The 27,654-nt window shown below is 45.5% G+C and overlaps 1 protein-coding gene across 4 annotated transcripts in view; it reads left to right on the top strand.

Moving 5' to 3' along the window:
* Positions 1 to 27,654, top strand: part of RBKS (ribokinase) — an 83,730-nt gene that overhangs the window by 8,509 nt on the left and 47,567 nt on the right. For all 4 annotated transcript variants that reach the window (XM_084828576.1, XM_084828575.1, XM_084828574.1 and 1 more), the window contains exons 2-4: positions 7,226 to 7,358; positions 14,880 to 14,943; positions 17,726 to 17,788. In XM_084828576.1, the coding sequence (XP_084684702.1) occupies positions 7,226 to 7,358; positions 14,880 to 14,943; positions 17,726 to 17,788 (260 nt within the window). The remainder of the gene's footprint in view (positions 1 to 7,225; positions 7,359 to 14,879; positions 14,944 to 17,725; positions 17,789 to 27,654) is intronic.

The following is a 27,654-nucleotide window of genomic DNA, read 5'->3' as shown; positions in this document are numbered from 1 at the left end:
AAAACATGCTAGATTAACTAGTTTTTGGACTCTGGGCCTGATCACAGAGACCTCCATCTGGCATCTATCCAATTTCTTTAAATTATATATTTTCTGTCTGCTGCTACAGATGCAGCCCATGGAACAGGTCAGCTAAAAGTTGTTTTTAAGAGACTGAAATGTCATTTGGGGGGAATAATGCAGTCACAGTCAAATTGGGGGTGCAAGTGTGAAGCAAATCTTTTTGCAAGGATATCCCTGAACAAAATGTGCAAGGCCGTGGAGGAGAGGAAGCCCCACCCCCATCCACAGCCAGGGCAGCATGGAAACACAGGCTTCTAGCTTCTTTGCAGGCTAGTAAAACAATGGCCTTATACCAAGAGAACTGGCAAAGGAGCAATTCATTGCTCCTCTACCAGCCCACACACTTGCCTGCATGGAATTCCTGGTAGTCTATGGCCTACATATGCTGCAAAATTAGATGGTGGAATGGTACAACTTCAGACTGCAGGTGGGGAATCACATTTTTAAAGGCCCTGCATTACCACCACCACCACCCCACACACACAAACTACCAAGCAGAAAACTAGCATAGCAGTGAGAGCGTTGTCTTGGAAACTTTCTTTTGGATGCACTAACTTATTTGGGTGTTTTACACATTCTTTTTCTGTGAGGGGGTGAGGGAGAAGCATTCAAAAATGGCATTTCTACTTTAGGACTCTGCCACCTTTTTCTGCTAGCGTGTTTAGACCAAGCCTTAAATGGGCCCTATGAGGTGCTATGGGAAGAAGTGTGTGACATCACCTCAGGCTAGTTCAGACATAATGGTAAGCCAGAATTCTAAACAATTACATTCTGAAGAATATATATAGAATGAGCACAGCACGCACCAGCATACTTGCTTGTTCACAGTAAGTGTGATGTGCAGTTACTGTGATGTACAAACTGGGCTTCTGACTTCAGCAATAGATCTGATGTGCTTTGGTGGTTTATATTGAGGTTTTTTGTTTTTTATGAGAGAGTAATTTCTACATTTTGTTAGCCCCCCGAGTGGTGTTTTTGTACCAGAAGGATGGGGTATAAATATTTTAATAAATGAACTTCAGTAAAAATGGTCAGGAGCTAAAAGTGAATGAGGCATATAGCTGAAGAATTGCCAGGCTGCAAAAAGCAGGCGCTGATCTTTAAGTGTGTTGGAAAGGATATAGTCAAGGATTGCTTACTGCCCACATCTGGATGCTAGAATTATGATACTATTTCTTTTATGCCACCAGCACCTCCAAGTATCCAATATCTCAAATAAATGGGACTTGTTGGTCTTATGTAATTGGTGACAGCTTCCAAGGAATGTAGGAAATGGGGAAGCTTATAAAATTCCTATTGCCAAAGTATGGCTGGATTATTGTTCTGCCGTTTAATCCATTTTTTGCACGCTGCAACAGGCTGCAGTTATCCGGCCATGGCACAAATATGCTCAACTGTCCATAGTCCAGAAATGTAACTGCTCCAAGTATCTTTTTAGTCAGGTGGGAGCAAAAAAAGGGACATTTCTTACACTGTTGTACCTCCTTGCAGGATCACATTGCAGTGGTTCTTCATGGGACGGAAGCTGATCTATCCCTTATCTCATATCTGGATTTCCTCTACTCTCTTGACTCAGACAAGGATAGAGGCAACAGGGCAATACAAATAAGATTCCACATAGTCAGCATTTGAGGCCAGAGCTTTGGCCGTCTCCGCTGCCACTATCCTGACTGTCTACCGAGTGTGTGTCTCAAGAAAGTCTTGATTTTGTTTATCCTAAACAAAGTTATGAGAAGCTGATGGCAAGGCTCCAAGGACATCCCGTGCTGATCCAACCATCAATTAGCACTACTATAGCTTGGGGCTTCTCCCATTCTGCTCTCAGTCCAAACACACCAAACCTCCCTGATGCTAAAGGATTTTTTTTTAAAAAAAAAATTACATTACACCAACAAATCACATCACATTTGCGTTTCTTGGCTAAATTTTCCCCTCTTCGTCCTCCTTATTTGGTGTCACATTTTCTTGGACTTTGGAGGTTGAGAGACGTGCGTTGGATACCCTGCAAGGTTTTCACTCCATTTCGCTACATTTCAAGATATTCACAAACTGAACATTGTGCTGTGTTGTCAACACTCTTATAACATTTTTTTGTGTGTGCCAGGAACAAAGTCCTGTGTAAACATCTTCTGCCATGTGGCATTTAGCATGTTTGCTTGCCAGTACTTTTGCCCGTTTCCTTGGTTATTAAGTGTTTTCTTCAAATCAGTACATTCCCATGTCTTTTAAGACTTTGGCTTAAAAACTCTTGGTGTGTGACCAACCTAGTGCATCTAGGGTCCTTCCGGATGCAGGGCTCCTAGCACTACCAATCAAAAGGCATTGTGCAGCTATTCCGTCAATGCATCACTCTCTGTTGAAGATCCCTATTGAAATACCTTATTTTATGTTTTGAACATACGGAGCCCAGTTAGTGAGAACACTGCATATTATCTGTCTTGTGGAATACAGACTCCTGTATACTAAGAGTAAATTCGTTCTCTTGAGTGTGGATCCTTAAGTAGCCAAAATGGCACCACCAACACACCAGAGGGAAAGGGAGGGCAAGCAGGCCTCAGGAGGACACCAAGGGTTGCAAAAGTAACCCCTCCCCCCAAAAAAAATACCTTCAGGAAAAAAATAAGGAAGGGGGAATCATTCCAAAAAAAACCTTTCTAGGCAACAATTTTGAGCATTCTGGCAGTCTTAATAACTGACAGTGCAAGCCTATGAGTATCTACCTGGAAGTAAGCCCTACTGAGTTCAGTGGTGTAAAGTGTGTATAGCAGGAGTGCAGAACTAATCTTCGGTGGGGGTCCAAATTAATCTCCACCAGGCTCTCCATGGGCTGGATAATGTCTGTGGCTGATACAGCCACTGACACTATCCCTGCCCATTTTCACTTCTTCTGTGCTGAGGAGAGGCACAGGGTTCCATGGAAGGCGGTGAGAGGCACACAAAGGAAGACTCAGCCTGCTCTTCCTTGCATCAGTTGAGTTGGGCACCTCCTCTCTGTGCCTGCATCCCAACTGGCACCCACATCCCGACTTGTTTCCTCCGATCCCACTGTGGGGATTCTTGAAGGGGAGAATCTTCTAGGGGGTGGGGCTTGGCCTCCAAGCCTCGCCCTCTGAAGCAACCCAAGCAGGCTCTATGGACCAGATTAGGGATCCCAGGGGGATGGATTTGGCTCATGAGGTGTGGGTTCTGCACCCCAGATGTGTAGGATTGCAGCTAAAGTTGTTTGGCTTTGTTTGTAATGTTAGATGTTTCAAAATTGTTTCATCTACTATACATAGTTTTTGTAGCACCATCAATAAGTTTAGAACTGAGATGGTTCCTTAATTATAGAGACTACTCACCATTGTCAGTTTATAGCAGAAGGCTGAAATGCTTTTTAAAATAGTTTTGTGAAAAGCAAAATCGAATAATGGCTTCTCATTACAGAATTAAATGACAAGATAATAGCATTACATTACAGCAATGCTTTCTTTTATTAGTAGTTGTATCAGTAAAAATCAACTTTCCAGAACTACATATAGATGAGTGTTTGAAATATGCTTAACATACAAAGAGGGAATGTGCTTGAGGATGAAATTGTTCTTGCTGATATGTGATCTTTCTTTCAAGCTAAATTGGATATTTTAAGTGCTGAATGGTTTTCACCAGATTCCTGGCACAAGTGTAAAATTGCATGGTGTTATTTCTGATTCTTGTTTGATTGAGCATGTTCTCATTATCAACCAAGGTAACTTCCTCATCCTCTTGTGCTAAGCTGTTGATCAACATCAGCACCTATGTCACTGGGGCACTGTCATGATTTGGGTGCTATACCAGGAAGACCCACGTTCAAATCACAGCCATGAAGCTCACTGGGTGAACCTTGGCCAGTCACTCTTTCTCCCTCTGTTGAACCTATCTCATTGGGTCGTTGGAAACATAAAATGGTAGTGGCATATATGCTGTCTTGAGCTCCTTGGAGCATGGGTGGGACAAAAATGTAATAAATAAAATAATCCTGTTTACCCTTAAGTGGTCTGTGGAAGCATTTCCAGAACGTTTTTAATAACCCACATTTTGCCCTTAGTGCAACGCTTGCGCTATATCCAGGCCTACATCAGTGATGCAATATCACCACCCACATGTAGTGGATGGAGCTGTAGCCTTGCTGCACGGTGGTGGAGGGCCAATGAGATAGCCTTGCGGTTGTAGTCGAGCAAATAAGAGTATTCACAGAAGCTAGCCCAGAGAGAACTCACAAGGAGGCAGAGTGGATTTTTAATATCCATCTAGGCATGAAAGGTTCAAACTGAATCTGCCTATTCCTGGTGTGTCCTTATCTCAAATCTACATCCATAGGGCTCTACTGTCAATTCTCTGCGTGTCTCTGGGACTGGATGGTTCTGCAGCTATTTGTTGAATGATCCCTTTATCTAACCAGCCTTTGCTTTGGTCTCTACTGAGTGATCTGTTTGCTTTGCTCCCTGAGTGGGGTGTGTGTGTGTGTGTGTGTGTGTGTGTGTGAGAGAGAGAGAGAGAGAGAGAGACTGTATCACAGAGATTGATTTATTTATACAACATTTGTATACCGCTCCCCATCCAAACAGATTCCAGAGTGGTAAACACAACAAGTACAATAGTAAAAAAAAGACAAAAGATTAAACACCATATTAAAATTATTAAAAACAAAATGCCGATAAAAACCGTGGCTGGTCTTGTAAGGAATGCTTCCTGGAACAGAACTGTTTTCAGGAGGCATGGGAAGCAACGCAGGGTTGATGCCTGCCTGACGTCCAGGAGCAAGGAATTCCAAAGAAAGGGGACTGCCACACTGAAGGCTCTTCTCCTGGTGGACTCCAGTCGGGCCATAGGTACATGTGGAACCACCAAGAGCATGCTGTCAGATGACCTCAGTGACCACGCAGGTTGATAAAGGAGAAGGAGCTCTCTCTCAGGTATCCTGGTCCCAAGATGGGGAACCTCTTTCAGCCCAAGGGCTGAATTATTTTGGAGAAACTCTCATGAGCCACATTCTAGTGATACGTCAGGCTGAAGGCAGTGAGGCCAAAGGCAAAAGAGGTGGGAACCCAAAATACAAAAAGTACCAGCATATGGTAGCTTAAAGCATTTACTTCCAGCAGCGAAGCCTTAACAGAGGCACTTCAGCCTTTTAGAATGGGGAAACAACTGCACAAAAGCCAGGAAACCACAAATAAACAGAGGTTGGGGGAAGGGGGAAGGGGGGATGCCATTTGGAGAAACCTGGAGGGCTGGATAGGGACCCCAGGAGGGCCGATTAGGACCCCGGGCCTGAGGTTCCCCATCCCTGCTGTATCAGATGACAAAGCCAACAACCCACAAATCTCGCCTGAGCCTATCTCAGTCGCAGTGACCAGTCTTTGAACCAGACAGACAACAACAACACTAGTACCATGCTGGACAGGCCAGAGAGGGAACCATTGTCTATCCAGACACCACTTGCTATCTCTCCAAGGTCTTCCCTGCCCTGCCTGGCAAGACATAGGGGAGGGGAGCCAGTCACTTTGAGAGCACAGTAGTATCTCTTGTATGCTGCTTTTTACCCAGCCATCTGTGTTTTGCTCACTCTCCAGAGTTCCAGGCCCACTCCTATCTTCCCTTTCTTTAGCAACCAATATTTGGGTGCAACGTGCTATGGATCTCTTCCAGTTTCTGGGTTTATAATGTTCCCCCACCTGTGATGTTCCCTTGGTTAATAGCCTTTGATTCCTGCTGCCTCCCCCCCACACACACACACACTTTCATCCCTGCAGATGATCTCCAGTATTTCTGCTAGTTCAGACATCTCCCCTCATTTGCCCCCAGCTTTCCAACTCTTGGCTCTGCTGAGAAACCAGCTCCCTCAGGCTCCTCCCTCAACTGTCCTCTAGAAGCAGCCATTCCATCAGGCTGTAGCAGAGGGAAAGATAGAAAGCAGGCCCTCCCTTGGCTGGTTCCGTTGCTGTCTGACTTCTAGCACCTGGGGTGCTGTGGTCTGACTGTTTGTCTAAGACTGATGATGCTGAAGTGCTCTTAGCCGTTGTGTTTCTCCTGTGGCTGGGTCATTTATTTGTAATTCATCTTGCATTTTGCTTAAAATTGCTTTATTGAAAATGTTGATGGCCACCTTGAATATCTGTTATGATAGAAAGGTGAGGTATATATTCTCTTCTTTTTATTGTACAGTCTGTTTTACATGAGCAGTTTTGCAAACAGAACTGGGTTTGTACCTTCCTGATGTGAGGACCAAATTAGGTCACAAATTAACCTAAGGCTTAGACAGCAAAGTACAGAATTCAAGTCACTGTTACCCAAATCAATCTACTTCCCAAAGTGAATGTCTTCTCTATGACACTGTGCCAGTTTGAATGTTAATGCTAGGTAGTTCCGGGGCTGTTTAATCAGGAATTATGGGAGGAGTGGAGCATGCGGGTTATGTGCATGCCATTTCTGTTTTCAGTTAACAACCTCCCACAATGCCTGGGTTAAACAACCCAAGAATTGCCTGTGTTTTATGCGAACTGGGTCAGAGTACCTCCTGTGTAAATAGTGATCCTGATTTTATCATCAAAAATTTGAATAAATGTTTTAAATGTTGTTGAATCCCAAATATAAAGGTTGCTGCGAAACCAGGAAATTACTTTGTTTCCCCTTTCAGGGGTGTGTTTGTTCATCAGAATGCTTACCCATCCCATTGCTCCTCCCAGTCAGTGTTGCAGAAGGAACTGTAAATTATATATGCCTTTCTTCTTGTAGTCCTGCAAGATGTTGGGAATACTCAAGCACCTCCCTTCTATTTTTCTTTTTCCCTGAGGCCTAGAAACTTGAAAGGGTGATTTAGACCTTATGGTTTTGCTCACCACCTTTTGCTGTGACATGTCTGTTAATAACCAGAGTCAGTAAAATAGCTGCAAGGTCTGTTTTTATTTGTGGTAGTTATATTGGTGGGGAAAATTTGAATGGAGAGAATTACAATGAAGGAGACTAAATTTACCCATACTGGATTACTGCTGGAACTCCTCCTGGCTAGACCCCTAAAGCAGTCAAACCCTCCTGTTATGTGCATGCATCATTAGTAGGCACTTTGAGAAGTTAGTAATTTTTATGTTAAAAACTCTTATGAATTCAGTGGTTAATTGAAATCTTTTCTTATCAATTCCAACAGTCTTACCACGCGTCTGCCGAAAGCTGGAGAGACCATCCACGGTCATCGGTTTTTCACTGGATTTGGAGGGAAAGGTGCCAACCAGTGTGTCCAGGCCGCTCGACTTGGGGCTAAAACTTCAATGATCTGCAAGGTGAGCACTGGCTTGCATCTTCTGGTTTCACATCTGCCCCAAATTCATACAGTTAAAAGGGTGTTTTAAAAAGCAACAACAAAAAACAAATTAAGAATGGAGAATTCAGGTCAGTATTCTAGTAGTGCATCTTAAGCTAGCTCCTCAGAAGCCAATCAGAAAATATTGTCTTTATTGATTTTTCTAAGAACTACAGTAGGGTGAGTGTGGCATGTTTTGCTTAGGAGGCAGTTCTGTACAGTGGGCGCCGCCACTGCAAAAAACTCTAGTAGTGGTATTCTTTCTTGAGATGGGGAGGGCTTATGAGTGTTGTAGGTCAAAACATCTGAAGGGCTACAAGTTGCCCACCCCTGTATCCCCCAGCTTCTGACCATTTAGGACTTTAAGGACTAAAGCCCACACTTTGGACTGAGTCTTAAGGGTCACTGACAGCCCGTAGAGCTCTTGAAATCTTGCTGGGATGGGCTAGTTGTTGTTCAGTCGTTCAGTCGTGTCCGACTCTTCGCGACCCCATGGACCATAGCACGCCAGGCCCTCCTGTCCCGCGCTCTCTCCCGGAGCGTGCTCAAGTCCATATTCATTGCATCCGTGATGCTATCTAGCCATCTCATCCTCTGCCGTCCCCTTCTTCTTTTGCCTTCAGTCTTTCCCAGCATCAGGGTCTTTTCCAGGGAGTTTTCTCTTCGCATTAGGTGGCCAAAATATTGGAGCTTCAGCTTCATTATCTGTCCTTCCAATGAGCACTCAGGGTTGATTTCCTTTAGGATGGACTGATTTGACCTCCTTGCAGTCCAGGGGACTCGTAAGAGTCTTCTCCAGCACCACAGTTCGAAAGCATCAATTCTTCGGCGCTCAGCCTTCCTTATAGTCCAGCTCTCACAGCCATACATTACTACTGGGAAAACCATAGCTTTGATTAGACGGACCTTTGTCGCCAAGGTGATGTCTCTGCTTCTTACTATGCTGTCTAGGTTGGCCATAGCTTTCCTCCCAAGGAGCAAGCGTCTTTTAATTTCATGGCTACAGTCACCGTCTGCGGTGATCTTGGAGCCCAAGAAAGTAAAATCTGTCACTGCTTCCATTTCTTCCCCTTCTATATGCCAGGAAGTGATGGGGCCAGATGCCATGATCTTAGTTTTTTTAATGTTGAGTTTCAAACCAGCTTTTGCACTCTCCTCTTTCACCCTCAACAAGAGGCTCTTGAGATCCTCTTCGCTTTCTGCCATTAGGGTGGTATCGTCTGCATATCGGAGGTTATTGATAATTCTCCCAGCAATCTTAATTCCGACCTCTGATTCATCCAACCCGGCATTTCTCATGATGTACTCTGCATATAAGTTAAATAAGCAGGGTGACAATATGCAGCCTTATCGTACTCCTTTCCCAATTTTGAACCAATCGGTTGTTCCATGTCTGGTTCTTACTGTTGCTTCTTGACCCTTGTACAGGTTTCTCAGGAGACAGGTAAGGTGGTCTGGTACTCCCATCACTTTCAGAATTTGCCACAGTTTGTTGTGATCCACACAATCAAAGGCTTTAGTGTAGTCAATGAAGCAGAAATAGACGTTTTTCTGGAATTCTCTTGCTTTCTCCATGATGCAGCGAATGTTGGCGATTTGATCTCTAGTTCCTCTGCCTCTTCGAAACCCAGCTTGTACTTCCAGTAGTTCTCGGTTCGCATACTGCTGAAGCCTAGCTTGTAGGATTTTGAGCATCACCTTGCTGGCATGTGAAATGAGTGCAATTGTGCGGTAGTTTGAACACTCTTTGGCGTTGCCCTTCTTTGGAATTGGAATGTAAACTGACCTTTTCCAGTCTTGTGGCCACTGTTGAGTGTTCTAGATTTGTTGGCATATTGAATGCAGCACTTTAACAGCATCATCTTTTAGGATTTTAAATAGCTCGGCTGGAATACTGTCATCTCCGCTAGCTTTGTTGTTACTAATGCTTCCTAGGGCCCACTTGACTTCACTCTCGAGGATGTCCGGCTCAAGTTCAGTGACCGCACTATCATGGCTATCAGGGACATTCAGATCTTTCCTGTATAGTTCTTCTGTGTATTCTTTCCACCTCTTCTTAATCTCATCTGCTTCTGTTAGGTCCCTGCCTTCTTTGTCCTTTATCATGCCCGTCTTTGCACAAAACGTTCCCTTGAGATCTCCAATTTTCTTGAAGAGATCTCTAGTCTTTCCCATTCTGTTGTTTTCCTCGATTTCTTTGCATTGTTCATTTAAGAAGGCCTTCTTGTCTCTCCTTGCTATTCTCTGGAACTCTGCATTCAGTTGGGTATATCTTCCCCTTTCTCCCTTGCTTTTCGCTTCCCTTCTTTCGTGAGCTACTTGTAAAGCCTCATCAGACAGCCACTTGGCTTTCTTGCATTTCTTTTTCTTTGGGATGGATTGAGTTGCTGCCTCCTGAACAATGTTACGGACCTCCGTCCATAGTTCCTCAGGCACTCTGTCTATCAGGTCTAATCCCTGAAATCTATTCCTCACCTCCACTGTATATTCATCAGGGATATGATTTAGGTCATACCTGAACGGTTTAGTGCTGGAGAAAAACTGTGTTGCTGCATTTTGGACCAGCTGATGTTTCCAAACACTCTTCAAGGGAAGCCCTATGTATGCCATTAGTCAGGTCAAGAAGCTATCAAAGCATTCTAGACTGTGATTAGATCGTTATTGTCCAGAAAGGGACTCAAAACTAGTGAGAAGCACTTTTGGCCACAGACACCATATGAACTTTGAGGATCAAAGCCAGACTGAGGAGCACGCCCATGGTGGGAACCTATAGGAGAGTGTGATCCCATCCAGGGCATGTATGTGCCTCTCCTCCACATTTAACTGGCTATCCACCATCAGCGCCTCCATTTGAACTGAATGAATATTAACAACCTTTAAAGTAAAGGCCTGGGCTTGCCAAGTGTAGAATACAGGAGGCTTCCCAGTCCCAGGTTACTGCAAATTGGCAGGAGTGATGTGCAGATGAATCCTCTGAACCAATACTACTGTTTCCTTTAAATTATACTGTGGGTGCATCTGTCACACTGATATATTTGGAACGCGAATTATGACATCCTAAACTACTTTTCAGTCCACCTTCTATTGTACTAGATTTGATATTTTTTCAGGTTGCAATACTATGCATGTATAGACAGAAAAAAAAGTCCTACAACTCCCAGCATTCCCTGGCCAGCTGTGCTGGCTGGGGAATACTAGGAGTTCTAGGACTTTTTTCTGTCTAAACATGCATAGGATTGTGCCCTTAGTAACACAGTTGGATTCCAAAGACTGTTTTTCCCAATATAATAGCACAGGCAGCACACTTCCCATCACTCCCTGCTAACCCTCCTAGCCCTCCAGGATGCTCCCTACCACCCCCAGCTTATCTTTTTCTTTTTGCAGGAGAGGCTGGGCACGCTTTAAATCAAAGTGCTGGGCTGCAGTGACTCACCATTTTTATTTTCTAAGAATACCTCTGGGGCCCATGTGGGGCCCACAGGCATTCTTAGAAAAAAATTATGGTGCTGGAGTGGACGCTTTGCAGCTTGCCAGCCTCCCAGTTCATCATGTTTTTTAATTTAAAAAAAAACTTCTTTTTTTTAAGTCAGGAGGGGCAGGGAACCTGGAAGGCTCTGAGGGAGGTGTCTGCAGGCATATTAGTGCCTGTGGATACCACTCTGCTTCAACCCATCATACTAACAGTTGGAAAATCTAGTTTTGCAGGCTTTTGGTGGATATCCTATAGCATTTCAAATGTTTGAAAATCAATGTTAAATAATATGTGCCTGGGAGGACTATTGGGCAACTCAGGGGGTCGGGGAGGTGCCACTATAACTGTGGTCACGGGCAGGGGGAGGTATGGCGTTGGGGGATTAACAGGCCAGCTGAGGAGAAGGGGGGCTAGACACCTTACAGCTGTCCCCTCTTCTGGTTCTTCCTCCAACCTGATGGTTCCTGGCAGCCTTACCAGTCTTCCCTCGGGTCTGGTGGTGCTGCTGCTGAATGCCAGGTCGGCCCAAAATAAAATCTCCCTCATCCATGATTTGATTGTGGATGAGGGGGCTGACCTGGCATGTATTACTGAGACCTGGGTGGGGGAACTGGGAGGGGTCACTCTCTCCCAGCTGTGCCCTCCTGGGTACTCGGTGCAGCACCAACACCGACTTGAGGGTCGGGGAGGGGGGGTTGCCGTGGTCTGTAGGAATTCAATCTCCCTCTCCAGGCTTCCTGCTCATTCGAGTGCAGATCTTGAGTGTTTGTACCTTGTGTTGGGTACCCGGGACAGATTAGGGATTCTGCTGGTGTACCGCCCACCCCGCTGCCCATCAGACTCCCTGCCTGAGCTGACGGAGGTGGTCTCGGACTTGGTGTTGAGGACCCCTAGGATGATGGTCCTGGGGGATCTCAACTTCCATGCCGAGGCTGCTGTATCCAGAGCGGCTCAGGACTTCATGGCCGCCATGACAACCATGGCGCTGTCCCAACATGTCATCGGCCCAACGCATATAAAAGGACACACGCTTGATCTGGTTTTCTCGACTGGGCAGGAGGATGGTGATCTGAAAGTGGAGGAATTAACATCTGTCCCTTTGTCATGGTCAGATCACTTCCTGCTGAGGTTTAGACTCCTGGCAGCCTTCCCCCTCTGCAAGGGTGGGGGACCTATTAAAATGGTCCGCCCCTGGAGATTAATGGATTCCGATGGATTCCAGAGGGCTCTGGGGGATTTTCCTGCTGGTATGGCTGGTGCTCCTGTTGAAGCCCAGGTCGCTCTGTGGAATGCAGAGATGACTCGGGCGGTTGACACGATCGCACCCAAGCGCCCTCTCCCTCTGAGCAGAGCCCGGCCAGCTCCTTGGTATACACCTGAGCTGAGGGCAATGAAGCAAGAGGGGAGACGGCTAGAACGCAGGTGGAGGAAAACTCGTGCTGAGTCTGACCGAACACAGGTAAGAGCCCACTATCAAGCCTACTCTGTGGCGGTGAGGGTGGCAAAGAGACAGTTCTTTTCCACCAGCATTGCATCTTCTCAGTGTCGTCCAGCGGAGCTTTTCCGAGTGGTTCGCGGCCTGTTACATTCTGGGCCAGGGAGAGAGACGGTGGAACCCTCGGTAGCACGCTGTGACGAGTTTGCACGGCACTTTGAGGATAAAGTCACTCAGATTCGTCATGAATTGGACACCACCACTAATGCAGTTCCATTGGTAGAGGCGTTCAGAGCACCGTCTGGTCCAGTTTTATTGGATGAGTTTCAGTTACTGAGGCCTGAGGATGCGGACAAGGTGCTTGGCCAAGTCCGATCGACCACTTGTGTGCTTGACCCTTGCCCTTCATGGCTTATTAAATCAAACAAGGAGGGGATGTCTGGCTGGGTCCAGGAGGTTGTAAATTCCTCCTTGAGAGAGGGAGTGGTGCCTGCCGCTTTAAAAGAGGCAGTAATTAGACCACTCCTGAAAAAGCCTAACCTGGACCCAGAGGATGTTAACAATTATAGGCCAGTGGCCAACATCCCCTTCCTGGGCAAGGTGCTTGAGCGGGTGGTTGTAGGACAGCTCCAGGCACTGTTGAATGAAACGGATTATCTAGATCTATTTCAATCGGGCTTCAGGCCTGGTTTTGGAACGGAAACTGCCTTGGTCGCCCTGTGGGATGACCTCTGCTGGGAGAGGGACAGGGGGAGTGCGACCCTGTTGATTCTCCTGGACCTCTCAGCGGCTTTCGATACCATCGACCATGGTATCCTTCTGGATAGGTTGTCTGGGTTAGGAGTTGGAGGCACTGCACTACAGTGGTTCCGCTCCTACTTGGATGGCCGATTCCAGAAGGTGGTGCTGGGGGATTATTGCTCTGTGCCATGGCAATTGTGCCATGGGGTTCCACAGGGCTCTATTTTATCTCCCATGCTGTTTAACATCTACATGAAACCACTGGGGGAGGTTATCCGGAGGTGTGGGCTGAGGTGCCATCAATATGCAGATGACACCCAGCTCTACCTCTCTTTCTCATCAAAACCAAGTGAGGCAGTGGCTGTTCTGAATCAGTGCCTGGGCACAGTAATGGACTGGATGAGGGCCAATAAACTGACACTCAATCCAGACAAGACGGAGGTACTGTTAGTGGGTGGTTCGTCTGCCCGGCTAGGTGATATTCAACCTGTTCTGGAGGGGGTTGCACTCCCCCTAAAGGATCAGGTCGTAGTTTGGGGGTGCTCTTGGATCCAGAACTGTCACTTGAGGCACAGGTGAACTCAGTGGCACGGAGCACTTTTTATCAGCTTAGGCTGGTATACCAACTACGCCCTTATCTGGACAGAGATAGCCTAGCTACAGTTATCCATGCTCTGATAACTTCTCGTCTGGATTACTGCAATGCGTTATATGTGGGGCTGCCTTTGAAAACGGTCCGGAAACTTCAGCTGGTCCAAAATAGGGCAGCAAGATTGTTAACAGGGACTGGCCTGCGAGCTCATATTACGCCAGTACTTTTCCAGCTGCACTGGCTGCCGGTCCATTTCCGGGCCCGATTCAAAGTGCTGGTGTTAACATTCAAAGCCCTTAACGGCTTGGGGCCAGGTTACCTGAAGGATCGCCTCCTCCCATATGTGCCTGCCCGGACCTTAAGATCATCGTCAGAGGCCCTTCTCCGTGAGCCCCTGCCAAAGGAAGTGAGGCAGGTGGCTACTAGGAGGAGGGCTTTTTCTGCTGTGGCACCCCGGCTCTGGAATGAGCTCTCTAGTGAGGTTTGCCTGGCACCTACATTGTATTCCTTTCGGTGCCAGGTGAAGACCTTTTTATTTTCCCAGGCATTTTCGCATTTTAGCTTTCTAAATTTTTATCTTTGCTGTTTTAAATCTGTATTTTAAACTCCTGCACTGCTGCTAGGTTTTATTGTGGTTGTATTGTTATATTGTGGTTTTAATGTTCTATATATTTTAAATTGTTTTATTGTGTGTTGTTTGGTTTTAATTTTTGTGAACCGCCCAGAGAGCTTTGGCTATTGGGCGATATAGAAATGAAATAAATAAATAAACAAACAAACAAATTTGTCCATCCCAGAAAGAAATTGTACTATCCCCTAAGGCTGCAGTACTGTATCAATGTACACAGTAGTAAGCTCTGTTGAATTCAGTGAGGTCTTCCTTCTGAGCAGACATGCATAGGATTGTGCTGTAAAAGAGTTTTGATTTTGCAGTCACTTTATAATGGGAATCAGATGCCAAGTGGGACATCCCAAATCATAATTATGAGTTACAGCTAAATTGCAAGATAAAATGCTTATTAAAGTTTCTGCATTTGCAATGAGATAACAACACAGAAGTGCAGAATACAGATTGTAGCATTAACATTTGCTGGAACTATAGCCTCAATAAGTCATTATAAAAAAGAACATATATCTTCATTCATGGATATACAAATATTTGCATTTTGAAATACAGTACCTGTATACTTATGCACAGCATATAGTTGTATCATGCCAGCTGAATGTGGAAGATCTAAGGTTGTTAATGTTTGCTGTGTAGGTTGGGAAGGATTCATTTGGTAATGATTATATTGGAAACTTCAAGAAAAATGGGATTCCTACAGGTAAAAGTTTCACATTTTAACTATATTTTTAATTAGGGTTTTTTGAAAATTGTCTGTGTATACTGTATATTAAAATTTCTAGATTATAGGAGCTGGTATAGCATAGCACAGCCTTCCCCAACCTGGTGGTGCCCTCCAGATGTTTTGGACTACAATTCCCATAATCCCCATTAGTATGGGAGTTGTAGTCCAACACATCTGGAGGGCATCAGGTTGGAGAAGGGTGAAGTAGTTGTTAACCATGGCATGGAAGTCCGTTGGTTCAAATCTCATATAGGGATGTATGAGAAATTTATTTCACTTCATTTTAGACCAAGAATTTACCCAGTTCGCACTGCCCACACTCCAATGCAATGCAGATGAAGTCGATACATTTCCGAGCTTGTAATGCAATGCACAGATCAAAGAAAAATGTGTTAAAAGATGAATACATTTGAAAAATATGCCTGAAAAACTGCGTACTTCTGAAAAATGCACACAGACACGCTTTAGTCAATGGAAGAAAAATATGTACTTTTCAGAAACGCACACAATTGAGGCGTACCTTTGTAAAAATGCGCACCGAATACTCATGAACTTTCATGCAAACAACAACAACAGCAAGCTCTCAATCTGATATGGACATGAGCCAGAACAACTTTCAAGGTGGAATTTGGAGAACCTCGACGAGCTCGAGTTTCGCTGTTTTGTACATCCCTAATCTCACCTTTATGTCATGAACTCTGGATGGCCTGAGGCAGTCCACCATCTCTCAGCCTCAGTCTGTAATATGAGCATAATGTGTGTCTATATATATATATATATATATATAGACACACATTTATACAAATTCTTTGTTTGTAGCCAGTGACCATTCCAGTATAACCCTCTGTCCAGAATTAGTTGAGATTTTCATCCCAAATTAGCACTCTACCTATTATACTAGTGTATCCTAGTTACAGTATTTAAAATTCCAGCCTAGCATGGTATTAATATGAATAGTATTCAACACAATTTTGGCCTTTTGCTTACCTCTATTCATTTCAGGCTGGAACCCTGTACATTTTTACCTGTACCTACTGAATATAGTGAGACTCTCTTCCCAATAAACATGGGTAGGATCAGGTAGTGTGAACTTCTATCATTCTTCATTACTAGTTATGGAAGGCCTAGAAAGAAAATGCCAGGTAGAGCAAACCAGCCAATGACCAGGCTAGTTTCAGTCAAAGCTAGCAAAGCTAGGTAGCAATTCTTAGAGTTGCTTCGGATATGACCCACAAGCAAAATCAGCCCTCTGTGTGGTCTCCTCCACAATTGCATGGCAGGGCTTATTTATAAAAAGTCCAAAGGGGATCTTGCTTTGAGAAGAAGTGGAGGCTATATTTGCATCTACAGGCTGAACCAGATTTCTATGCAAATTCCCCTCCTTCAGACGAAAACTGGCCTGCAGAGACCTAGGAGGCTTGTAAAATTCTGCATAATGCTTAGAAAGTGGATAGAGTGCTCTCTCTAAAACTAGAACTCTGGGTCACCTGATGAACTTGGTTGGCATTAAGTTCAAGACAGGCAAAAGAAAGGGCATCTTCCCTCACAAGGTGTAATCGAGTTATGGAATGTGTTGATGCAAAATGTGCTGATGGCCATTAGCTTAGATGGCTTTAAAGGGGATTGGACAAATTCAAGGATAATAGGTCTATCTAAATCAGGTGTAGGGCACTTGTGGCCCTCCAGATGTTGTTGCACCACAACTGCCATCATCCCTGATCATTGGCCATGCTGGGAGTTGGAGTCCAAAGCACCTGGAGGTTCCCTACCCTAATCCAGAGTTATTAGGCATGTTGTTGTTGTTGTTGTTGTTATTTACAATTATGCATCACTTCCCAAAGTTAAAGGTCATCTTGAAGTGACTTACTTACATACACAAATACAGAAATCCGTAATTCATATCAGAAAAAGCCACCCCAAAATCAATATAAACCATAATCTGCACAACCATACAAATAAAAATAGACACCATAAAACAATCTAAAAATAATACAGTATGAAAGGTGCACATCCACAATACACAACATCTCCCCACTCCCAGCCTAGAATGAATGAACTGAGCTTCAGAGGCAGTATGCTTCTGAACACCCATTTTAAGAGGGAGGGGAAACAACATAGGAGGGCTATTGCTTTCACGCCTGCTTGTGGGCTTCTAGGAAGCTTCTGGCTAGCCACTGTTTGAAACAAGGTTCAGGCTAAGATAGACCCTTAGGGTGTAATCCTAAACACTCTTACAAGGAAATACGCCCCATTGAGCACAGTGGGACTTATTTCCAAGTGAGCATGCATAGGATTGTGCTATTAGTCTAATCCAGCCAAAGCTGCTCTTATGTTCTGCTTCCTGATCTAAAGGACCTATTTCATGGGCAACACTTTTCCCATATAGGCATTGAAAAATAAGTGTGTACCTGTATAAACTATCAGGTGCGAATGTCATGTAAATGTTTGTTTTGCCATATATAAATGATTAAGCAGCACATGGCAGCCTCCAGTAAAATCTGTGGTAAAGTTCAGCTTTTGCTGAAGCAGAGAATTAGCCATAATTAATTAATGTCAAGCTTGTGTTTGCTGTCTTGTGGGTATAATTTAGCACTTGTGTATGTTTTTTGCTCCTGGCATTGCTATACATGTAGTACAGTTATTAACATTTTTTTAAATGCCAGTGCGTTAACTCTATTTTTTACTCATGTAAATTGCATCATTTTTTGTTTGTTTCCTGAAAGTACCATGTTACACCTTATTTTTTCCCTTATTCTAGAATTTGTAGGTCAAACAGAGGATGCCGCAACTGGAGCGGCTTCAATCATCGTCAATAGTGAAGGTAAATGTCTAGGAATATGCTGAATTCTCTCAACTTCTGTTTTTCATATCAACTTACTGGACTTTGAAGAAATGGTTGTTTTTTGTCAAAATGCTCACTCATTTTTCTGGAATTCTGAAGGCCCAGCTAAACTGCGCTTTGCCGTTTTCTTTACATTGGAGCTGCACTGTGGTTAGGGTGACCACTTACGCATTGCTAAAAAAAAGAGAAAACGTATCAGCAAAAAAAAAAAAAAGGACAAAAGATAGCACCAACTAGCGTAAATCAACATATGCTAATTTTTATATGTAGATACAAATTTAGAAGTCAAAGACTATAATTTAAATGGAAATACAGTATGATCTGGTTCACACATAACGCTAACCGATGGTTTATTTAACCCATGGGTTCTTGAATTCTAGGTTCTTGTGTGTAAATCCAGCCATACTAACAAACCATGGTTTGTTAACCACAAACAACCCAGAAAGAGAAGCTATGGTTTATTGTTGGGTTGTGAACTCTGGGTTGTTTAAACCATAGATTGTCGTTTTGTGTGAACCCAGAGCTGTGGGTTGTTCATAGGTTGTTTCTCCAGGCTACAGAGATTGTGGGCAAGAGTGGTAAAGAAAAGCCCAGCTGTTCTACATGCCAGTACTACAGTTCTGCAAAGGCACGTGGGATACACAGAGGGAGTGGACAAAGTAGGAGGGAATCGAACAACCCAAGGATTGAGAAAACAAAGGACAGTTTGTTTGATTGTCTGCCAGACACACCCTGGGTAGAGCAATGATTAAATAAACCATGGGTTCGCATTTTGTGCGAACCAAGTCTACATCTCATCATAGTGGGGAAGACTGTAACCATCAGGCAGATGGTTTTCTCAGCCATACCTATTATTATTATTTTTATTATTATTAAATTTATTAATCGCCCATCTGGCTGGTCACCCAGCCACTCTGGGCGATGTACAACATACAATAAAAACAGTTTAAAACAATAAAATTCTACAATAAAAACATTTCTAAAATACCCTAACCCACCCCAAATGCCTGCCTGAACAACCACGTTTTTAATGCACGACGGAAGCTCATTAAAGAGGGGGCATGACGGAGTTCCCTAGGGAGGGAGTTCCACAGAGTGGGGGCCACCACAGAAAAGGCCCTCTCCCTCGTCCTCACCAGTCTAGCTGTCCTGGCTGATGGGACAGAGAGAAGGCCATCCGAGGCTCATTTTTTTAAGCGGCCTGTCTGGTGCTGCTGGAGGCGCTCCTTAAGACAGGCTGGGCCGGAACCATATAGGGTTTTAAAGGTCAAAACCAACACCTTGAATTTGGCCCGGAAAACAACTGGTAACCAGTGCAACTCCTTCAGCACTGGAGTGATGTGATCTCGCCGGCGGCTGCCTTTAATCAGGCGAGCCGCAGCATTCTGTACCAGCTGCAGCTTCCGAACAGTCTTCAAGGGTAACCCCACGTAGAGCGCATTACAGTAGTCTAAACGAGAGGAGACCAGGGCATGTACTACCGATGGGAGCAGATGGTCGGGAAGGAAGGGGCGCAGCCGCCATATCAGATGGAGTTGATACAGCGCTGTCCGGCTCACAGCTGACACCTGAGCCTCCATGGACAGCTGGGAGTCCAAAATGACCCCCAGGCTGTGGACCTGGTCTTTCAAGGGTAGCCGTACCCCATTCAACACCAGGTAACATGCCCCAGCCTCCTCTTGTCTCCCACCAAAAGTACCTCGGTCTTGTCAGGGTTCAGCTTCAGCCTATTCCTCCCCATCCAGGCACTCACCATCTCCAGACATTTGGACAGGGATTCTACGGCCAACCTTGGTGAAGATTTAAACGAGAGGTAGAGCTGCGTGTCATCCGCATATTGATGACACTGCACCCCAAACCTCCTGATGATAGCCCCCAGCGGCTTCACATAGATGTTAAATAGCATCGGGGAGAGGATGGAACCCTGTGGCACCCCACAAGTAAGTGGCCACGGGTCCGAAACCTCCTCTCCCAGTGCTACCCTCTGGTACCTGCCGGAGAGGAAGGACCGGAACCACTGCAATACGGTGTCCCCAATGCCCAACCCCTCCAGGCGGTCCAGGAGGATATCGTGGTCAACGGTATCGAAAGCCGCTGAGAGGTCGAGGAGAACAAGGAAGGAGCATTCACCCCTATCCAAAGCCCTGGGAGCGATGTACCTAGAGATGTTTGAGATTGAACTTGGAATGTTCTGCCTGCAAAACATGAGCCCTATCGCTGAGCTTTGGGTGGGTTGAGGGGGGGGCATGTTTGGACTGAGTAAGGCCTGACAACTTTAATAGGGCTACAGTATCCCTTGTATTGTCTTTGCCTTCAATTGCTCTCTGCAGTTTTTCACATGGTTCAAGCTGTTGCTCTTATGAAGTGTAGAGTAGCTGTCACAAAATCATACATATAAAAATACATCCCTGGTTTGGAAGAAGAAAGGTTGGGTGGATGAGCTTTGGCTGATACCTATTGTTCTTGATCAAATTCCATAGCCCTCTTTTCTTAGGGCGATTTCTGTTAAATGCGAGGATAGGTTTGATAAACAAAAAGAGCAGACATATATATCTCTTTCACTGAAGTAGTACAGATAAGCTGGCTCTTCCCAGACTCTATTGCTTAAGACCAAGAGTAGTACTCCATTTCCCCCTCTATACTTCCACATGAAACCCCGCAAAGATCAGCACATGGAGACATAGGCTAGGATCTGGAGCAAAAGGCACTTCCACTCATGCAAGGGCTCCTGCCAGTTTCCACTTAGCTTCTCCCCCTGGCTGCTTCCCCCACATCACATGCTCAGAGAGCTTCGGCTATTGGGCGGTATAGAAATGAAATGAAAAAAATAAAAAAATAAAATGCCATTTAGAAGGATCTCCCAAGCGCCCTGCATGGCATTTTGAAGGTGTGCTAAGGGAGAGGTTGGAAAGCCCCATTGTCATGCCCTCATTGGAATCCTCCTTCAAGGAGGAAGAGTTAGAGGACCCCAACAGAGGACGATGCTCAGTTCCTGCCAGGGCCCGCACCACAAAAGGAACCTGAGCCCATGGAAGAGCCTGCTGAGGTCCCAGCTGCTTGGGAAGATGGGGACTCTGCCTCAGAGGAGGACGCTGAGCACCCCCCAAGTCCCAGGGAGCGATGGCACCAGAGAAGCCGAACCCAACTCAGGGAACCTTGTCAAAGTGCCAGACTGCAGCAGGGGTCTACTTGGGAGGAACAGGGCTCTTCTCTGGTAAGAGCTCTAATATACTGCAGCTGAGTGCTGAGTGGGGCTCAGTAGACTCTGATGTTAAAAGCCTTCAGTGTCTGCTTAGCCAGCACAAGAAACAATCTTCCTGCTCCAGTGTTTACCCTGGTCTGGTCCAGTGATTGATGTGCCTTACTACTGACCCTTGGACTCCTTCTTGACTCTGCTTCTGGACTGTGTAATGTATCTGACTGCCTAACTGTGATTTGACTTCTGCCTGCTATCTCAACCCCTCCTGCTTTAGCCTGACCCTACATATCTGACTGCTTGCCTATGCTTCAACCTTTTGCCTGCTTTATTACCTTGCTTCTTAGTTAGCCCTTCATTCAGAGTCTGCTGCAGCCAATGCAGGACACCCATTGCATAAGCAGCATGCCGCTTCTGCTTCTCTGGATCCAACCTGTATTACTATTCTCTTGCAGTGTCATCCGTTGGTCCACTTTTTAACTGGCTTGGGCACTTTGCCACACAGATTTTTAACAACAACAACAACAATAATAATAATTACATACCTGTGTACGCTCAGCCTTGCTGTTAAGAAATAAGCTGTGTTAGGCCTGGTCATTTTGAAATTATGTTTAAATGAACATTTGCAAATAGTCACATCGCTAGGGTTTCTTTTTCCCCTTAAGAGTTGGCAGCCCAGTGGTATTTTAAACATGGTCCCCACCATACTGCTGTAGTATAGATGTCTGGTTTGATTTCTTCAAAACCACCTATAATACTAGAGCTATGGCTTTCTGACTTCACTGTGGCTCTGTTTATGATGTGCCTCATATATATATATATATATACACACACACACACACACACACACACCTACTTTCTGTTCTATAAACTGCAAACATCCAATACCTCAAACTAGTGGTACTACTACTACTACTAGTGCCTCTGTCTTCAGATTTTTCTACTGATCCTTACTGTTCCTGGGGGGGCTTTACGACAGTGGAATGAGAAGCATGTTGGAGCATTACCTGGATTTTCATGCAATTGGCTTTGCTCCGTCAGGGACACACAAAGCAAAGTAAGCCAAGTGTACAGTACCTTTAAAATCTGGTTTTCAGGGGTCATACAGCACTTGAAAGGAACATACTTCTGGGTGGGGTGGGGTGGGGTGGAGAGGAGAGGAGAGGAGAGGAGAGTAGAACTGAACATCATCAAACTGGCAGGGGCTGCTCAAACAATGAGAGAGGCTTGTTTCCTGCCCCTGTCCAGGCTCCCCCTTGCCACTACATTATTATGAATAGAGAGCAACTAAATTTCCCCATGTGTGCAGTTTTCCTTGAAGAAGCCAAAATCCCCGGTTCTCAAGTGCAGCATCTGAAGGCCCCCCTGAGAGCAGCTCAGCCCTTCAATTTTGCCCCATTCCAGCACTCTGCCCTGGAGTTATTGCTTCCAAACCCTCCCCCCCTTTCTCCTTCTCCTTGCTCACAAGAAGAAGCTCCTGAAAACCTGAATGATTGTTACTGTGATAAAGCAGAAAAGGGACTTTACATAACATCAGAGAAACTACAGAACATCGAAGAAGCACAACGTTGCAATAGCAATTTAGGAGAGTACCGGAGAAGCAAAAGAGTGCTTTAGGGTGGGTTGCTAAAGTTAGCCTTTAACGCTTTCACTGCAGGGGAGCAAGTTTTATTTATTTCTTCTGAGTAAACATGTACAGAAGAGGGGATATGTTAAAGATTATATGCAGGCTACCTAAGGTGAAGGAGTGTCCCCACTACTGCAGTATTGTGAGGGGTCACTGCTGCGCTCCTGGGGATTTTCTCAGTGGGAAAAGCTATTTCCATTGGGGAAACAAGAGAGAATGGGGCATCCCACCCCCTTAACCATGTTGCTGCCAGGTCACAGAGACATGCCCAGGATTTAATGCGGGGGGACACATGGCACACTGTGGTAAAACCTCCAGGGAGCCACTTTCAGTAAAAGAAGTTGAAGTAAAAGGAGTTTCAGAAAATGTAACTTTTCAAGAGGGAACTGGCTTGTTGGCAGCGGATTGGTGACGGCATCATCTGTCGCAAAGCAATTCAGTCTGCTCTGACTTCGCACTAAATTGCTCATGAAGACAGTCCCCTGGCAATTTTGCAAATGAGCAAGTGTGGTGTAATGGTTAGAGCACAGGTGGGCAACCAGTGGCCCACATGCATCCATCAGCCACTCCATGCAGCCCACCAGAGCCCTGAGAAGCCCCATCCACTTTTCCCGGCAGCCCAGCTGATCAGCCACCAGCTGAACAGCAGAGAAAAGATCACTGTTCTGGTGCTGCTTGCTCAGGATCACTGGATGAGGGGAAGGCTTTAACCTTGTGCCCCATTAGTGATCCTGATCCAGCCGAGATTGCTGTTGGGGGAGGCTTAAACCTTGACCCTCTCTCAGTGATCCCGATGCAGTTAGGAAGCAGTGATCTGGATCACGGTCATTGGGCAGGGGGGGGAGGTGTTAAGCTATCCTCTGCCCCCCAAGTGATCTCATCCCCAGATCTCTGCAGACGAGGGTGGGTTTCCAACTCTGCATGCTGAGATGTGGCGGGGGAGGGGAGGGGGAGTATGTATGTTCATATGTACATATATATGTTTGTGTGGCCCCCAACCCACCACCCAGCACTGCGTGTGGCCTTTTGGGCCCAAAAAGGTTACTCACCCTTGGGCTGGAATGTGAGACTCGGTCTGGGAAGACCAAGGTTCAAATCCATGAAGCTCATTGGGTGACCTTGACTAGTCACAAGTCTCTCAGCTTAACCTATTTCACAGGGATGGTTTGATTAAAAAAATAAAAGATAGGAGAGAACCCATTGTTGGCTGCCCTGAGCTCTTTTGTAGAAAAGCGAGATATAAATGTAATGAATAGCAGCAAACCAGTGCTGTTCATATCAGATTCCACACCCAGTCAATGCTGGAGCTGGCTGTATGTGGGAATTGCAGCACACTCAGCGAGTTAGATTCTGGGGCCTGGATGGATCTGACATCCAAAACAGCATAATAGTGACTGTTACGTCTACATCTTCCCACTTTTTCCTTCACTCAGCCTGTAAGTACGTGTAAGCAAACACATTTTAATTCTATTATTTTAAGGGCAACTTCACAAGTTACAAAAATGGTGAACCCAACAAATGATTTTGCAGTTCATCTGTAACTTGTGAGGGAGCTATGCCATGCCTTAGTTTCTGTGCAAGCTCCCATGAAAAAACACTGCATGGAAAAACACTGCATGTTTTTTTCCCATGAAAAAACACTGCATGCAGCTCCCCTTGGTGTGTTTTCATACACCGAATATGGAGGATATTAATTCATCCGAAATAAGGGAGTAGCCTTACATTTCCAGTTATTTCTCTTCTGAAAGAACTTAAAGCTGAAAATATGCCCTGTAAAAGAGGGTGGGGGTTGTGTGCAGTTTTAATGAAATCATACCGATTTGCTCAGAGGAGCTTGCCCTAATTTAGCGTTGTTCTGGGGCACTGAAATGGCAGCTTGGAGCTCATCATATCACTGCTCTAGCTGCCACCCACCACTAGGGAGAAATCTAGTTGTGGGGTGGATGTCAATTAATTTTCATTGGTTCAGCCCCCTGGACTCCATTCCAACTTCCTCCAGCTGGTCTGACTCTGTCTGCAGCAAGTTGGGCCACCTGGTGGATTCGCGTAATTTGTGGCCAAAATTTGCACAAATTACACAAATTTCAGCCACAATTTGTGCAAATGTCTATTTACACAATTTGTAAAAGCTGAAAAAAAATCCTGGATTTTGGGAAAAACCCACGGCTTGGCTCGCAAATGGAAGCTGGGTTAGGGGTGCTGCAGAAATCTGATGAGCCCAAAAAGGGCCAGATTTCCCAGCAGTGGATCATCCCTTCCCACCACCACTTCCAGGTAAGCAAAGGGTCTACCAGAGGGCACTTTGGTGAGGCCCCCCTCAAAGCTGGAACCAGCACTGGAGACTAACACAAGCCTGCTTCAGCTTCATTACATCTTTTGTCATTCATTCATCATTATCCAAAATCTGAAGTCAGACTTTTTTTCCCATGTATGCAGAAGCTTGTGTACAAAAAAAGTCTTAAGTGTACCTTGATACCAGCAAAAGGTTTAGATTTTCCATTTAATTTACATCAGAGAAGTGACAAGTGAGATTAAAGAAAAATATGTCAAAGTTTGTCTCTGGAGGGGAACGGAAAAGCATTAGTTTTTGTGAACCGCTCAGAGAGCTTTGGCTATTGGATGGTATAGAAATTAAATAAATAAATAAAATAAAAATTACCTGAATCTAGTGTGTTAGCTTAATAAACCTGACAACTGTTGCAAATTCTCAGGGTGCATGTTGGTCTTCCCACCTAAGCAGCTGGTAAATACAGAGGAGCTCATAGACAGAACTACACCTTCATGAGATGCTGTTTGTTTCTTGTTTGCTACAGGAAAAACATTTTTTTTAGAAAATACTACATAGAATCCCACAGCTGCCACAATGCTCAGAGATAATGCATATGGCAAAACATGGTTGTCATTGTCTACTAGCAGCAGTCTGATGCTTTAAGTCAAATGACACCTATAAATCTGTGGCAGCTTGTCTCGTGCTTTGCTTCGTGGTTTGGAAATTTCAATATCACTATGACATAGGTTTCCCAGTCAGGGTACACCTAAGCTACAAGGTTTCTGACAGACACCCAGTGACTCCCAGATTAAGGCTGCAGTCTTACTCACACACTTAAGATGGAGAAGGTCTCATCAGCGGGGCTTACTTCTGAGAAGGCATGTACAGAATGTATTTGTTACGATTTTAGGTGACCCAATAAGTGAAGTTCTCTGGGCAGTGTACAAATAAAAAATACAGGACAGTATCCAGTACTGCCACTGCACTCCCACTCATTACGGGGGGGTGGGGTGGGGGGTGCCGTATAGAACCTCCATCTCTATCACCAGGAAACCACTCACAGGTCTTGAGGGGCTACACCTGGTGCTGGGCCATAGAGACAGATTGGGGACGCTACTGGTGTGCCGCCCACCCTGCTGCCAAACAGCTTCCCTGACTGAGCTGGTGGAGGTGGTCTCAAGTGTGGTGTTGGGGAAACCCAGGATGGTAGTTCTGTGTGACTTCTACTTCCATGTTGAGGCTGTCTCTGGAGCTGCAGCTTGGGACTTCATGGCTTCCATGACAACCATGGAGCTGTCTCAGTTTGCCATCAGCCCAACACATGAAGCAGGGCATAGCCTTGACTTGGGTTTTGCCCCAAGTTGTGAGATGAATAATCTGAAAATTGGTGGGTAACCCCATTGTCATGGTCAGATAACTTCCTGGTGAGATCTGAACTCACGGTGTTACTTCCCTCCTGCAGGAGTGGGAGACCCATTCCGATGGTTCACCCTAGGAGACTGATGAAATCTGATGGATTTCTGAATGCTTTTTGGGGATTTTCCAGTGGAGAAAGCTGGTGATCCAGCCGAGGCCCTAGCCTCACTGTGGAATTGTGAGATGTGGAGGGCCATCGACTTGACTGCACCCAAGTGCCTTCTCCGGTGCTGTGGAGCCCGTTCTGCTCCCTAGTATACCAGGGAGCTATGGGCAATAAAACAGGCTGGATGTCGGCTGGAGCGCAAATGGTGCAAGTCTCGAAGCAAAGATGACCGAGCATGGTCTAGAGCACATAATCGTGCCTATTGTGTGGTGGTGCAGGCAACAAAGAAGGCTTACTTCACTGCCTCCATTGCGTCCTCAAGTAGCCATCCAGGGGAGCTCCTTCAGGTGGTTGGGGAACCGTTAACACTCCCCCCAGCGAATGGGGACCTGGTCCCCTCATGGACCCGCTGTGACCTTTTTGCATCGCACTTTGAGGACAAAATCGCTTGTCTCCACAGCAAACTTGAAGCTGTTGTTAGCACAGTTCCAGTCAAGGTGTCTGATGCCATCATCTGCCTGATTTTGTGGGATCAGATTCAGTTGTTGCGTCCTGATGACGTTGACAAGGTACTTGCAGCAATGCAACCAACCACGTGCCCTCGCGATCCTTGCCCCTCCTGACTGATAAAAGTTAGATGAGGGGGTATGACTGGGTGGGTCCGGGGTGTGATGAATGCTTCCCTTCGGGTGGGGTGGTCCCTGCTGTCCTTAAGGAGGCAGTAGCATGACCACTCCTGAAGAAGCCCACTCTGGAACTAAGGGTATTAGACAACTACTGCACAGTTGCAAATACCCCTTTCTTAGGAAAGGTTCTGGAGAGGGGAGAGGCAGAACAACTGCAGGCACTCTTGGAGGATACTGATTAGCTAGACCCATTCCAATCTGGGTTTCATCCTGGTTATGGGACTGAATCAGCCTTGGTTGCCCTGATGGATGACCTTTATCGAGAGAGGGACAAGGGGAGCGCAACCCTGTTAATTCTGCTCGATCTCTCATCAGCTTTTAATACCATCGACCATGGTATCCTCCTGGATCGACTCTGTGGGAGGGGTATTGGAGGCACTGTGTTACACTGGTTCCAGTCCTACCCCTGGGGCTGATTTCAGAGAATAACATTGGGTGACTATCTCTTGGCAATTGAGCTATGGACTTCCTCAGGGTACCATCTTGTCCCCAATGTTATTTAACATCTGTATGAAGCTGCTGATAATGGTCACTAGCGGATTTGG

The sequence above is a fragment of the Heloderma suspectum genome, chromosome 1, assembly GCF_057233095.1.
Source record: "Heloderma suspectum isolate Gila_16-S chromosome 1, 16-S_ref, whole genome shotgun sequence".
Taxonomy (NCBI): domain Eukaryota; kingdom Metazoa; phylum Chordata; class Lepidosauria; order Squamata; family Helodermatidae; genus Heloderma; species Heloderma suspectum.
Note: the sequence above shows the minus strand (reverse complement) of the source record. Positions and strands in the feature narration are given on the sequence as shown.